The sequence below is a fragment of the Melozone crissalis genome, unplaced genomic scaffold (assembly GCF_028551555.1).
Source record: "Melozone crissalis strain CALT ecotype California unplaced genomic scaffold, PUWL_Pcris_2 ptg000034l_1, whole genome shotgun sequence".
Classification (NCBI taxonomy): Eukaryota; Metazoa; Chordata; class Aves; order Passeriformes; family Passerellidae; genus Melozone; species Melozone crissalis.
The window spans coordinates 11,013,930-11,028,309 of NW_026535812.1; the positions used below are offsets into that span (position 1 = coordinate 11,013,930).

Genomic DNA, 14,380 nt, shown 5'->3' on the forward strand with positions numbered 1-14,380 from the left:
CCCTGAGTCAGAGAGCAGTGGCCAGGAAGGGCCCTCGAGGCCCAGGACAAAACCTGACATGTCCTCACTCTTCTCTGTATCCAGATGGCAGCAGGGGCCGCCTGGCCCTGAAGGATGGAGTCACCTGAAGGTAGAGGACCTTCAAAAACCATCCCTACTCTGCTGAAAATGGCCAGCAGCCTCCAAGAAACATCAGATACCCTCACTACAGCCCTGCACCAGAGCCCAGGGAATGGCTCTGGGAGGTGACAGCCATGCTGGGCATGGGGCAGTCCTGTGACCAACAGGTGCAGTCAGCTTCCCAGGGAGGTACACCATATCCCAAATCTGTGGCTTGATCAATTCCAATTTATTTATTTATTTACCTATTTAACCCAGGCTCACTTGCTTATGACAGTACCACACACAGAACCTGAAAAATTGACACAACTGCAGCTGCTGAGCAGGACCAGGACACAGAAAACCCATGTGTCTTCCTTTTATTTAGTGGCCCACAAACAAAACAATTTTTTAAAAGGCCACGTTTGCACCTCAGGTAAATGTGCCCAGGAGCACTCAGTGGAGCACCACAGCAGCAAAAGGCAGCAGCAGCTGTGCCCGGGGAGTCAGGGCTGGGCAGGCCAGCGAGGCCCTGGGGGCTGCAGCCATTCAAGGAAGCTCCATGAGAGGCACCACCCTGCCAAATAATGCAGAGCACTACTGGCAGGGCTGGGATGCACAGACATGGACAGGCACCACAGCAAGAGACTGCCTCCAGAGATGTGCCTCCTGCTCCAGCCAGCACCCCTGTGAAACCCCTTCAGGGCACTGCCACAGCAACAGTCAAGCCAGTCCCTGCTTTGGGGACCTGAAGACACATGCTGTCTGCATAAAACTGATAACAGCGAACAAAACCCTATATACAGATAAGGAAAGTCATGCAGAACAAAAACCTTACAGCAGTCCATCAGTAAGTCACTGGTAATTAAAGTCATTCAGTTTATCCTCACTATAAAGAAGTGCTGTAAACGGTTCCAAACCTAAATTACATATACAATATATTTCTTAGACATATATCATCTCTCCCATTTGGGAATGCAGAGTGACACAATTTATTTGGCCTTGTATGAAGGCCTGCAAATGTAACTCAAGGCAAAGCTCTGGGGTGAAAACACACCTTTCTTTAAATTACTATTGCGCTGCTGCATAAAAATCATTTCAAGAATTACTTAATATTTTTAACATTTCTGCCTAATAACAAATGGCAAACAGCACTGGTTCCCATAGGCTGTATTCAATTACTTTGATTTTATTAACAGACTACTTTCAATCAATAGAAACTCCAAGCCACATGTCAAACTAGAACACCAGATTCTTCAATGCTATAACTCAGCATGGCAGTTCAGTCAAAGGAAGTATGCCAAGTTATACCATAGCAAAGCCAACCCAAAAACTGCATCCCATTAATGATAATTCCCATGGGGATTCCGGCCACTGTGGTTACAAACAGCTGACAAAGCTGAAGTGTATTATTGCACTATTTGTAAGAATGAGTCAGACATCAGCACAGGGGAATTACTCCCAGCCTACAGATAATTCAGTCAAAAAAGCAGCTTTTATAAAAAACTAAAACCAGTTTGGTTTTCTGCTCATCCTGTCCCAGAGAACACTCAGAATCCACTTCAACAATAGTCTCAAAATAATCATAACACACGTATATTATCTTATTTTGTTTTCTATTTTTCCTTATCATCTCTTCTAGTTTACTACTCAATTGTACCAGACTTTAGGAAAATCTTTCTCTAATCTTGGAAATATTAATTTAAATCTTTCTGACTTGAAGTTTGCTTTCCACCCTTTTGAAAAATAAATTGGGGGATGGGGGGATCCACAACAAACACTGAAATAAAACAAGTCCCCAGGGATAAAAAAAATTCTATCAAATAACTGCCCATTGATAAATCTTTCTCAGCAAACAGTTCAATGAATCTTCCGTGAGCTTTAGAAAATACACTTATAAAGACTCTTTCAACTTGTTAATCTTCCAAAATTTGCTCATTTAAGTTACCTTCCTTCTACTTTAAATGTTTGTGTATGGACATCTATTAAATATAAGGTTATCTACAACTGAAGTTTGGGATTATAAAGTGCAGGTCACTTAAACCATGCCATTTAAACCTTGAGAGCACTTTAATCAAAATATCATCATGCCCTAGATGATTAATTCAGTAACTCTTTTTCCTCGGTGTGCTATGCTCTAGCACTCAAAAAGCAACCCTAATATCTACCAGGCAAAAAACCATCAGCTTCCAAAAGGGATGGACCACAGCCTCAGTGGGTATTCTGTTTCATCAAAGTTAACAGGGTACTACCAATCCACCATTTTTCATTCACTGATAAAAAAAGATAAACTAAATTCCAAATTTACATTGCTGTGAAATTCAGTATTTTGCTTCTGTGCCAATAGGTATCATTTAATAGGATCTTGCTGTGAAAGGACTATAGGTGAATATCAGAGATTCCTGGGTAAGCAATACAAGGGAAGTTCTTAACTTAGAAGTACTTACTCGTTTTCCAAACCAGACTGTAAATTTTAAACTTGATCTGTATCCTTTCTTAGAGAAAGAAAAAAACCCACCAAAATTCTGTTGCACCTGTTATGCCTATACAACCTGGAGTCCCAGAGAAGAAAGCTTACTGAAGTACCACCAGTCTCAAGTCAAATATTCACAACAGCTTACAATAAAGGTAATTGATCAGCAATAGACAGCATGCATCAGGTGTTCAACTTGCCCAGAAGCATTGTGACAGTTATTGTTATGAACTTTTAATTAGCTATGCAAAGAAAATAATATTGTAATGAAATAAATAAAAGAAGTTATTAGTCTCACACACTGACATCCAAATCCTGGAATGGAAAAATTTCTCTGTTCTGAGCTAACACATTTATACATCACACTGCATTGCAGAATATATTGCAATAGTACAAGGAGAACAGGATTACTTCTGGAACTAACAGAAACAGAGGTGGCACAAAGGACCCTCCTTTCTCCTATGACATAAAGCATTTTGGATTGCAACATTAATCTGGAATCCAGCAGCCTGTGCACTACAGACACAGCCACTGGTACCTCATCTGCCAGAGAATGGACCTGCAATCCAATTTCAGCTCCTTGCTTGCCAGTGTCGCTTGCTCCAGTGGGAAGCTTTCAGCACTCAGGACTGGCCCCAAAATAAGCACTGCTAAGTCTGGGCATAGTACAGCTGTAACCAGAGATTACAAATTCCCAAGAAGGCTCGTGTTGGCTCAAACTAGCCTGAGCAGTGGGTACCCAGTGCCAAATGCAAATTTTGCAGTATTCTAATGGAAATCAAAGAAACAATATCCATGGCTTCAGGGGAAGAGCCACACAGAATACCTTCACAGAATAAGCACACATGCCTTTGTTGTGAAAAAGCACATCTGAAAAGATCTGCCAACACCTCTCCCAGCACATTTCATGCTGGTGAGCGGGGAGGGGCCCATTTCAACAATACCAGGGAGCAACAACCGCAGAACCAGAATTTTTTTTGATTGTGTTGAAGAATAACTTCATGTGTTGTGAAGGAAGGGTGCCTCCTCCTCCTCCTCCTGAGAGCCAGCTGGCAGCAGGGTCCCTAATGCCCCGAGGGCTATGGAGAAGCAGCAGCGTCCTGTGCTCTCCAGCATCACAACCACAGCTCCATCCTTACCTTGCAACAGCCACAGGAAGATGGAAACATTTCTCAAGGACACACTAGAACAAAACAATTGACAGTGATTGCAGCATCTGCTCAGCCTAGCCAACATAATAAATTTCAATCTCATTTTAATTTTTATATGTCTAAAGCTATTAGGTCTTAAATACTTGAACTTTAATTATTATGGAAGCAATTAGCTCCTATGACCAGAAGGCTTTGCCTGAACAATTGCAATGAATGCAATATTTTCTGCAACATAAAAAACAAATACCCTGACACATCTGTAGCTATCTAGGACCTTGCAACTGCCACTGTGCTTCACACTGGTGTCCTGGCTTTGTGCCAGATTGCAAAAGCTGGAAATTACTGGCATAAGCTCTATGACATTGTATATATGTATAATTGAAGATTATCTCCTAAGGTATTCGGTAAATTTAGAATTGCAAAACTTAAATATTTCCTGCTGTAGAGAGATTAAATTGGTTTTGAAATTTAAATATTCTTTCAGAGAAAACTATTTTGGTTATCTCCTACAAAGACAGCTATAATTAAACAACAGCTCCAAGTACCCTGAAAAGTGGTATTTCTATAACTGACAAAACAACTCACATTTGTGTTTCAAGATACAAAAGTATTCTGTGGAGCTTTGTGCATCAAAAGAATTCCATTAATATATATTGCTTTTTAGTACCTTCATTCAATGCATTACTACTTAATAGAAGTATGCATTTTAATTCTCATCATCTTTTTCAGTTTTCCCCTTGTGTATTTTATCCACAGTACAGCGTGCCCACACAGCTTTCCCCCGAGCTCTGGTGAGCTGATCTGACCTCTGCTAACAGGGCTGCTGGCAGAGAACAGCAGCTGAACAGCAGGGGACAACAGAGCTATGTTAGAAGGGGCTGGGGGATCTTTCTGGTTCAGAAATACTGCAGATGTACAAATCTCCCTCAGTGAAGAGTGACTGGGCATTCACCTGCACACAGTGTCTGGCCTCCTCAGTATCCCCCAAGCTTCCCTTTGCTTTAACAAGCAAGGGTGGGAATCCAGGAATGGACAGGGCTTGTTCCTAACCAAGTCACAGCGAGCATTTTTAATTCCTGTATGTTGGCATTTTACACAGTGCTCTTTGCATGCCAATCACCATCTCTTCCATAACTGAATGAAATATAAAATGTTTAGTACCTTGTTTTACACTAAAAGGCTTGATTTAGATGACTTCTGCTGATAAATACCATTTGCTAACAAAATCAAGGGTTGATGACTTCCCATTCAAGCTTTTGTTGAATCAAAGGCAACTAATAATGTCAAAGCTCTGAAGCCAGAGGAAGTGCTAGATTCCAACCAAAGGGATTTCTGTTTAAGTTAAAAACAGTTTCCCAGGCTCCATATCATGCATTCTCACCCACTTTCTTCACTGGGACCCAATGCATCCACTACAAGGGCAGAACTACAGCAGTAAGAAGAAATGCACTGTACACAATTGTTGTGCAAATGATGAAATACATGCACCAAGGGGAGGAGCAAAGCAGAACATGCAAATGGATGCTGTGACTTTGTATACCCTTGGCTTTTTCAAGGGGATTTTATTGTTTAGGGGTTATTTTCTACAGTCTTCTGCCAAAGAAAATGGGCTCAGACACGCATATATCTGACCCAAGTCTGTCTTACCCAGTGCAACCTTTCTGCTCTTATTTATTCATGCAAGACAAAGCAGTGCTGGGAACAGCTCTGTTCAGACAATGCCTGGGACCCTGAGCCTTGCTCTGAGGAACTGAGGAGACCTCTCTCTTCCCAGGTGCCTGGTCTGTCTGCAGGGTCCACAGCAATTGGAAGCCTTCAATGCAGCCCAATAAGTAGGAACTCCAATCCTCCAGTCCTCCTGGGAGTGTGCACACACACACATAGAGCTATTTCCAGCATATTTTCACACATCTCTATGAAACTCAACTCACGCCTGACCTTCCTGACAACATCCAGCCTTGAGCTCCCTCCCTCTGGAAGCAAACCCAAGGGGAACCACAGGAAGAAGGTCCTGCAATCAGGGTATTTCCAGCCCTTTGCTGGCCACAAACATGCAGGGCAGCTCCCAGAAATCCTGCCTGATACCAGAGCTCTCCTCCCAAGGTGATGGTCTTACTCTTTTCATGGAATTCTTTAAAATTATTTGAGACACACTTTCTCAGTGAAAATCCAAAAGGAAACAGAAATAGGCAAAACTGATTTCCTCTAATTAATATACATATATTCAGAGCAGGGTTGCTCCACCATATGCAGAAAACAGACACATACTTTTTGCTATGAAGGTAGTTAAAGCAAATATATGAAACTGACTGCAATATATGACCATTTTTAGATGGGATGTAAGAACTTCCTAAATAACAAAATGCCCTTTACTTGAACCATTGCTTGAAAAATGTCACCAGTGGAAATGCTAAGAAAAAAACAAATACCAGCAACATATCTGACAGGACATAGGACATAACTTCCACCACTCTCAGTATACATTATTCTTACAATGCCACTTTAGCAGTAAGCAAATAAAGTTATGCCAAAATACATCCAACACAGCAAAACTGAACACTGCAGAAGATAATCTTTAACTGAGCCTGCTTTAAATAGTAATTCAATTGCTTTACCCAATTTATATTCTCCACCTAAGACTCCTGGACATCAGGAAATGAAGCATTACAATGCTTTAACAACCTTCTGCACTTGCATCTACCCTTCATGTTTCTATTAGATCCTCTGCACTCATTTAAAGTATAAATTCTCACTGACACAAATGGGTTTTCCATGCATGTAATTAAAAAAATCATATGCAAGAGAGACTCTTTCCTAAGCTGAGAGCAGCCAGTGTCAAACACCCTGCAGTGAGTGCTGCCTGAGGGCTGCTGCCATCCCACCCTGCTCACAGCAGAGCCCACAGCAGAACTCAGCAGCTTCAAGGTACAAGGCAGGTACAAGGTAGGACCTTGCCATACAGGCATGTTTTGAAACAGAAATAAGCACATGCAACTCTCCATTTTCAATGTTAGAACAAGATGCAGCCAATAAAGTAATATTTCAAGGTTTCTGCAAGCAATTTACTCTTCCACAGCTTCAGGACTCATCTTTTTCTTTTTTTTTCTTTTATTTCTATAACACTAAACAAAAAATACATATACTTCATCTTTATATAACATACTTGTTGGGTTATTAGTTTATCTGATGCACTTCACCTTTGGAAAACACATCCTCACAGACTCTGAATCTCTCACCAACCAGCACTATATCTGCATCTAAATACAGTGAAGCTACTAAGTTTTGCCCTATGCAAGAAGTCATGTGTGTCCTTTTGGGTCATTTTATGAGGGGAGAAAAGCAAAAAAACAATCTCTCAGTTCACAATGCAAAAGAAGCAATGGTTAAGGATAACAGTAGAAGGCCTTTAATAAAGGCTTTAATAAAGCAAGAAGAAAATAACCCTCTGTGCTTCTGACTCAGATGAAAGATGAGGGGTAAAACAGCAGGCTGGGGAGTGATGGTACAATTAGCTTTTCTCACTTGTTTAATTTGTTTCTTTAGTAAAGTTAATGGTCATCTTAATATTACAGGCCTACAAATTGGTAATGAAGACCAGACAGATAGTGGGACTTATATTTACAGCTGCACTCAAACCAATCATCCTTGACCATTCTATAGATGCAAAGAGAACACTTTTATTAAGTTCTATAAGTATAAAGTGAGGTGGTTTTAAGAATATATGCAGCTTCCAATTTGCTATGGTTTCAGTAGCCAAAAGAGCAATAAATGTTCAACAGGAGTAGGCTTTTTTAATTATTTGTGGAAATTTAAGTAAAACACAAGATTTTTAACTACACATTTATGCCATCTGGATTTTACCCTCCCAGAGAGGCTATGGATGCATTTTCAGGCAATTTGAGTCAACAGCACATTAAACCAGTAAAGGGTACCTTGGTCTCTGGGTACTGACATGAGGGACAGTGTTCTTGCTGAGTTGTGTCTGATTCAGGATGAAGACACAAAACCAACCCATAACAGTAACACAATTACAGGGCATCAGAGGAAAGCCATTTGCCCATGCTTCAGTGACCCAGAGCTAAAACTCAGGCATTGGGGACCAATGAAGGGGAAGAGGAATGAGGCTGAAATTGCCACCACCAGAACCATGCTGTATGGGCTGTTTGAAACTGGGAGGATGGCTCATCAGTTTAAATATTTTCTGGATGCTGAAGGGGCTCCAGACCCAACAGATGCTGTATCCCTGAATGCTCAAATAGTAACAGATTTGGCCACCACAGGCTGAGCTGATTAGGATGGGACACCAGTGGAAGAGCTTGCATAGGCCAGAAATGCTGGAGAAAACAGCTTGGGAAAGTCTTGTCTACAGGAAAAAAAGCAACAACATTGTGAGTTTAAAAATGCAAAGACCAATAAAAGCAACAATACAGCATTACTAAATTTGCTACAGAGGCACGTAGGGTAGAGTAGAAATGGGGTATTTTGCAAATATGTGGTAAGAGACAGTCCTGCTGCAAGGCTCTTGCAATCAAAATTAACAAGGCAGAAAACCAAAAATAGGCAGTAATATCTGAGAAGACATTTTTCCTAAATGACTGCCTTACACAAGGAATTAGAATCAAACCAAGGAGGGCAATTCTAAGACAATGTTTCAGGGGTTTTTAATACGTATCCCAATGAGAAACATTGTCATTCTAAAGATCACAATTAAATCACGATCAATCTTACTCTCTATTCATCCTATAAGCTTATTATGAGCTTTCCCCTATGTCCTAGGGTGATTATGATGCTGAATTGCGTCTCCATTTATCTGTTTAGCCCTTGCAGGCCAAACTTCCAGTCTCGGTTGCACTGCTGTATATCCTGCTGCTCAAAGCACATGAGACAATTTCATGTGTGTGGAGATTCATCAGTAGGGCCCACAGGTGATGGAATTGTCTCTAATGGTGAAAGCTACTTTTGAGAGAAAAAGAAGAAAAATGGGAGAAAGACAGAGAGACAAAGGGAAAATGAAAGCTGTTGGCAGCAGTCAGCAAAGCCAGGAGAAAAGCAGGAACAAGGGCAATAGGCTGTGGCTTTGCTGAAGGGGCCAGAGCTGCTGCTGGAGGGCAGGGACAGGTCAGGGCATCTCAGGCAGGGCCCAGGTGTCCCAGAAAACACCCCAAACCCAGTTCATAGGCTGACAAACATGTAGCAGCATCAGAGTTACACCAGTCAAGTTTGGTGTGTAACTGCTGACACTACACTGGTGCCACAGAAGCCCAGCTGTGGCCTTGGCCCCACTGTCATCACCAGCCTGCAGCCAGCTTAGGACAAGAAACACTTCCTTTTTGCTTTGGGAGTGAAGCTATTAAGCTGTTCTGAGAAACCAACCTCTATTTATTTATGTTACTTCTTGTCTACTTTTATATCTCTATCAGTATGTGCAAGACTTGTTTTTAAAACACTATTACCCCACAAATGCCATTTATACAAATTGTTAAACAAGACTTTCATCCATCTTAAATTAAGATACACCATCACAGAGGTTCCCACATCATACCTTCCACAAAGCCTGAATTAATAAGCTCACAAAATCAATCCAGTAAGACAGGCAAGCAACAAGTATCATTCCTGTAAGTACCATATCACTAAAATATATTTTCCTATTTCATTAAAGCATACTCTTAAAAATACAACTATTTGCACTGTTTGTGCTCCTCTCAGCCTCTGAGGCTGCTGAGAAATTCATGCACTGGTGGGAACTGGAGGAATAAGATTGCCTGACCCAGTGCTGATTATTCAGCACTGACTTCACTTTGAAGAGTCTTCCAATAAAAAGGAAAAAAAAATGAAACCTACTACACCACTTTAAAAACTGCAGACAGCATTTTTAACCTCTGTCCTTTTGCATTACTGCACCAGTGCCTGGAAAAGCTACAGCAGGAGAGAGAAAGTCATTTAGGCAGCTCCCTTCATGCCACCACCATGGCTCAGAGGGACAGAAATCAAGAAACATTAGAATCAATATAAGCTGATTAGGACATTAAGGAAGAACAAACCATGCAGAACTTAAAATAATTTAAAAGGCACGGAGAAGGCAGGCATTTCTGAGTAGAGAGTAACTTATTTTCTGGAGATACTCCAGATTTTGCATTTCCATCTGGTGGTACTTAGTGCTGGGATAAGCAATAAGCAGGTTTCCAGCTGAAACACAGGAGTGCCCATTTGACAGGAAATACCTACAAGCAGGACTGCCACAGTCTAATTGAAATCCTTAGGATCTGAAGAGGAATGGATGATTTTTTCTATACACACATCTAAATTACACTCCTACCCGAATGAATGCTCTACTAAATTAAAATCAAATCAGAACCTGGGATTGAAACTGTGGTCCAGTTACCAACAAAATAGTTATTCTCACTCTTTTTTGTCATTCTCCAGGAAAGGATGGTTTACCTTAAGCTGAGACTTGCCATTTCCAGGTATACAATAAGCCAGTTAGGTGTTCTCATTCTTTGGAGCAGCTGCTGACCTTAGCCCTTGGTGATCCAGCATTCATAAATGCCCCTCCCATTGCAGGGAAGAGGCAGGATGCACACAGGTGCCCAGCTGTGTGTCCCAGAGAAAGGGCAGCTCTCTGGGCACTGCAACCCAGTGCCCTGCCCTGGCATCCTCAGCTGAAGGAGGATGAGAAGCTGCAGCTCCTCAGGCCAGAGACCTGCCTGCAGTGACTGCACACTGCAGCTCAAATAAAGCAAATGATCCCCAGGAGAAAGCAGAGGCTGTGTACTTTACTGTACCCAGAAATCCTGCTCTGGTTTAGGCTGCCTGCTGCATGGGGCTGCACCACTCTGACTCCAGGGCTGTCACTCCCCACTTGCAAACAGGGCTGGTAGGCAAGGAGGGAAAGAAGGAAAGAAGGTGCCCTTAGGGAGATCCAGCCTCCAGGTCAACCCACCTGACTGAGGAACCAGCACCACAAACTCCCAAATGTGTGCACCTAAAGCTCTGTTCTGCAAATCAGTGCTAACACTATCCATTGCTCCTGCTTGGGGAAACCATGTCCATGAGTCTAGAAGGGTGGGAATGACAACAAGCACATCAGACCCAAGCAGAAAGGTGTAGAAATGCAGTTACAGAAGGAATGAGACTTAAGCCTTCTGTCATAGGTGAATAAATATATTTCAGAAACCACAACGGCGACAAAGCTGCATCAGATATGGAACTGGACAAGAAAGAAAAGCTCTCTGAATTTAACTCTTTAACTTTCCAGATTTGATGGGGTTTCCCCTAGATTACTTTACACTAGACATTTCCCTGCTATTCTTAAAACCACCCCACTGAATTACTAAATGAGATTACATCTCAGCAAAAAAGGTTTTTTCTTCAAGATTCAGTGGCTAACTGCATATGAAAGCAAAAAGAAAAGGCTGCCTTGTGATGAAAGGACAAGTAAAAGAGCAATCACATCAGAAAACCAATGCCCAGACCTCTAAACAGCAAAGCAATTGCATGTGTCAAGTTCCCATAACAAGATGGTGCCAGCTGAGGCTTATGTTAAAACTGTGCAATACAATTAGATGTCCGGAGCCTCTGTCAGACAAATGATGCTATCTCATTAATGGGATTACATAGAAAAATTGGAGGGATTTCAGTCAAGAGGAATAAAATGATTAAGGATTAAAAAAGTGTGACTCATGAAAGCAAGTAGAAACTGGATGCTGTGCTCTTGCCTGAAAAGCCCAAGTCTCAGAACCAGACAGGCCTGGTGGTACCAGCAACACCACAGCATCTCCTGCCTTACACCCAGAATAACAGAAATTGATCAGACCAGCCAGAGCAAAAAATCAAATTATAAAATTCTAGCTTTTCATGGCAACACTACTGTTGTATCAGTCAGCAAAAAACGAGTAATTGGAGGGGAAAGAGGACAGTTAATTACCTATTAACAGCTGTCAGGAAAAACACATTTAGTCAGGAAAAAGGAGGGGGAAAAGAAAAAGGTTGTGACTACAGAGACTGGGTAAAATTGAAGCCTTTCAATTATTAACAGGAGAGAATTTCTTAGCCACAGGAAGAACATACACATGGGAAGTACTGAAAATCACAACAGCTGAATCACCTGAGGAGAGCCTGGCCACTACCCCAAAACCACCATCGTGAAACTCCAGCACTGACAGGAGGCAAAGTAGCTGTAGGGGAAGGGGAGAAGGAGAAACAATGCAAGAAGGAAAACAGCAGTTGTGGTAGATGCTCCCTAGTCAGCACTACTATGCTATACTACAGGAAAAATAAAAGAATAAATAAAAGAGATCTAAATATAGAATGAGATTCTCTTCACTGAGGGGTTCAACATTTCTCTGCAATTCCTTTCCAATTGAAGGACTGCAATTTGAATAAAAAGCTTCATTTAAATTCTATACACATTCACAAAGATAAACTGATTTCAGAAAGCATTATTATGCCTGACCTCTCTCACTGGGGGTGAAAGCCAGATACTTTGTGAACTATTTTGATCATACTAATATTCTATAAAAACTCATTAGATGTCAACATAAAGGGCAAAAGCACCACCATGGAAGAGCAGATGCTGTGAGCTACCACACAAAGCACATTAGGGTTGCTTCCCCTGCATTCCTCTGCATCAGCACAGGGCAGCTCTGCTTCAACACCCAGCAGCAGAGTCCTGTTCCCGGCTATTGTGACAGGGAGAATCAAACACTTTGGAAGTGACACTTCCCAAGAAACTTTGCTGAGCAAGTGGCAGGCCTGGGGGTGCCCAAGTACACTATGCCAAGAGAAGCAGGGGAAAGCAATTTCTCCCAACCCCACTTCACTCACATCTGATCCCCCTGCAAGGAAGAGTGTCTGTGTGCACGTGTTTGTGTACACACTATGGCAGGGAACATTTAATTGCACTTTGGATCTTATCCAGCACACACAGCATCTAGCAACAGCTCTCCTGGAGTTAACGCTTTACAGAGCAGGGGAGTCTGAAGCCCAGTTCTCTCCTTTTTCACCAAGATCCTGGAGGGCAGGTGGACACTCCCCAAAAATGGCAGCCAGGATGGGTGAAGGGGAATTGGTTGCCAAGCCCCAAATGGCAGCACAGGCCAGACTGGTAGCCAGCTCAGTCTGCAAGGCTGCCCATGGCTCTGCAAGGCCAGGCGAGCTCTGTCATCAAGGAAAATGACTCCAAGAAAAGATGCAAACAGAGCAGATTTGTTTCCTATTTTTATGTGGTTTCTTACCACAGAAGAACACACTCTTAAGTGTGAAGGTTCTTAAGCCATTAAACTTTTTAAAAGAGGAACAGCCTTTGCAGAAGCTCTTCTTTGATGTAACAGGGCAGATTGATCTTGTTGCTTAACCAAATGAAGAAGTAAGACTCCTGGTTCGCTTTTTTCTTTTTTTAATCCTAAAAACCCCAAACCAACAAAGAAAATAAAAAAACCCCACTCGTCCTTATGGAAATATTGTCATTGTTTACAACCAGCAGTGTTTACAACCAGTTGATCACAGCCTATTAGAAATCCTCCACAATTTGCATCATGACATGTAACCCAAACCATTTCCCCCTGAAAACCAAAATTTCTGATCAGAAATGCTCAATGACTTTTTTGATTCAGAAACTTTGTAGTAATAGTAGCACTCAATGGAATTTCCAGAATGCTGTTGGTTACTTTGGGCTCCTTAGAGTTCTCACAATCACATGGGACACCTCCACAGTGGTGTCACTCCCTCAGTTTACACTTCTGAGTACCTTGCATCCAGTGTGAGTCCGGGTCTTCATGAGGGGAGTTGTGGTGCACAGCTCAATGGCCTCTGGTTCATGGAAGATCACTGTCGGGAGCGGCTCTTTACGAAGAGTTAGGACATTCAACTTAGTCTTTAACATGGTCTGAAAGTGCTAAACAGAAAAAGAAAAGAAATTACCTACAGTTCTAGTACAGAAAAAATGAGAGTTAAAATTGGATGTGTCTGTATGTTTCACTTGCTGTTCAATGCCTTACAAGCTTTCCTGGGTAGAGTTACCAAGTTCTATGACTTAAGAGCATTCATTACTATCAGCAATGTGGAGGCTATTTTTAATTAAAAAAGACATACACATACAAAGTGAAAGAACTCATTACAATTCACATATGCTCCACAAAGGGTCTAAATTCAACTTCTGATCACTTGCAAGTATATAATAAAGCTGGTTATGGACCCAGTTCCTCTACTAATGTCCACAGGGAGGAAGAACAGGGGATCAAAGATCATTAAAAGAACTTTTTCTCCTTCCTCTGTACTTAAATCTCATCCCATTGACCTTTGTAGATGTTACCATTCCCACTGAGCTGAATCCCTCATTGGTTTGCCTTTTTCATGTGAATTTTATATTCTCTTCCTTTGTAAGTAATAGTTCCTGTAGCCTCCAATGTAAATGTCACTCTTGGTACCAATGAATAGATGTCACTCAAAACTTGTCACTTTCTTAAACAGACTCCCCAGGCTTAGGTGAAGAACTATCCAAGTGAACAGCAAAATCACCAAATTAAAAGTTTCTCAGCAATTGCTTAGAGTGAGTAAAGTCAATCCTCAAAAGACTTCCAAAGCAATTTTGTGGAATCAGGGAAGTCAAGAGAAATTTTTTAACATTTCGATGCTTCCTTGAATGGACCTTTATTTGAAA

At 41.6% G+C, this 14,380-nt stretch overlaps 1 protein-coding gene across 1 annotated transcript in view; it reads right to left on the reverse strand.

Moving 5' to 3' along the window:
- Positions 1–14,380, reverse strand: part of PID1 (phosphotyrosine interaction domain containing 1) — an 84,730-nt gene that overhangs the window by 37,932 nt on the left and 32,418 nt on the right. The window contains exon 2 of the mRNA XM_054282698.1: positions 13,469–13,615. Coding sequence (XP_054138673.1) covers positions 13,469–13,615 — 147 coding nt within the window. The remainder of the gene's footprint in view (positions 1–13,468; positions 13,616–14,380) is intronic.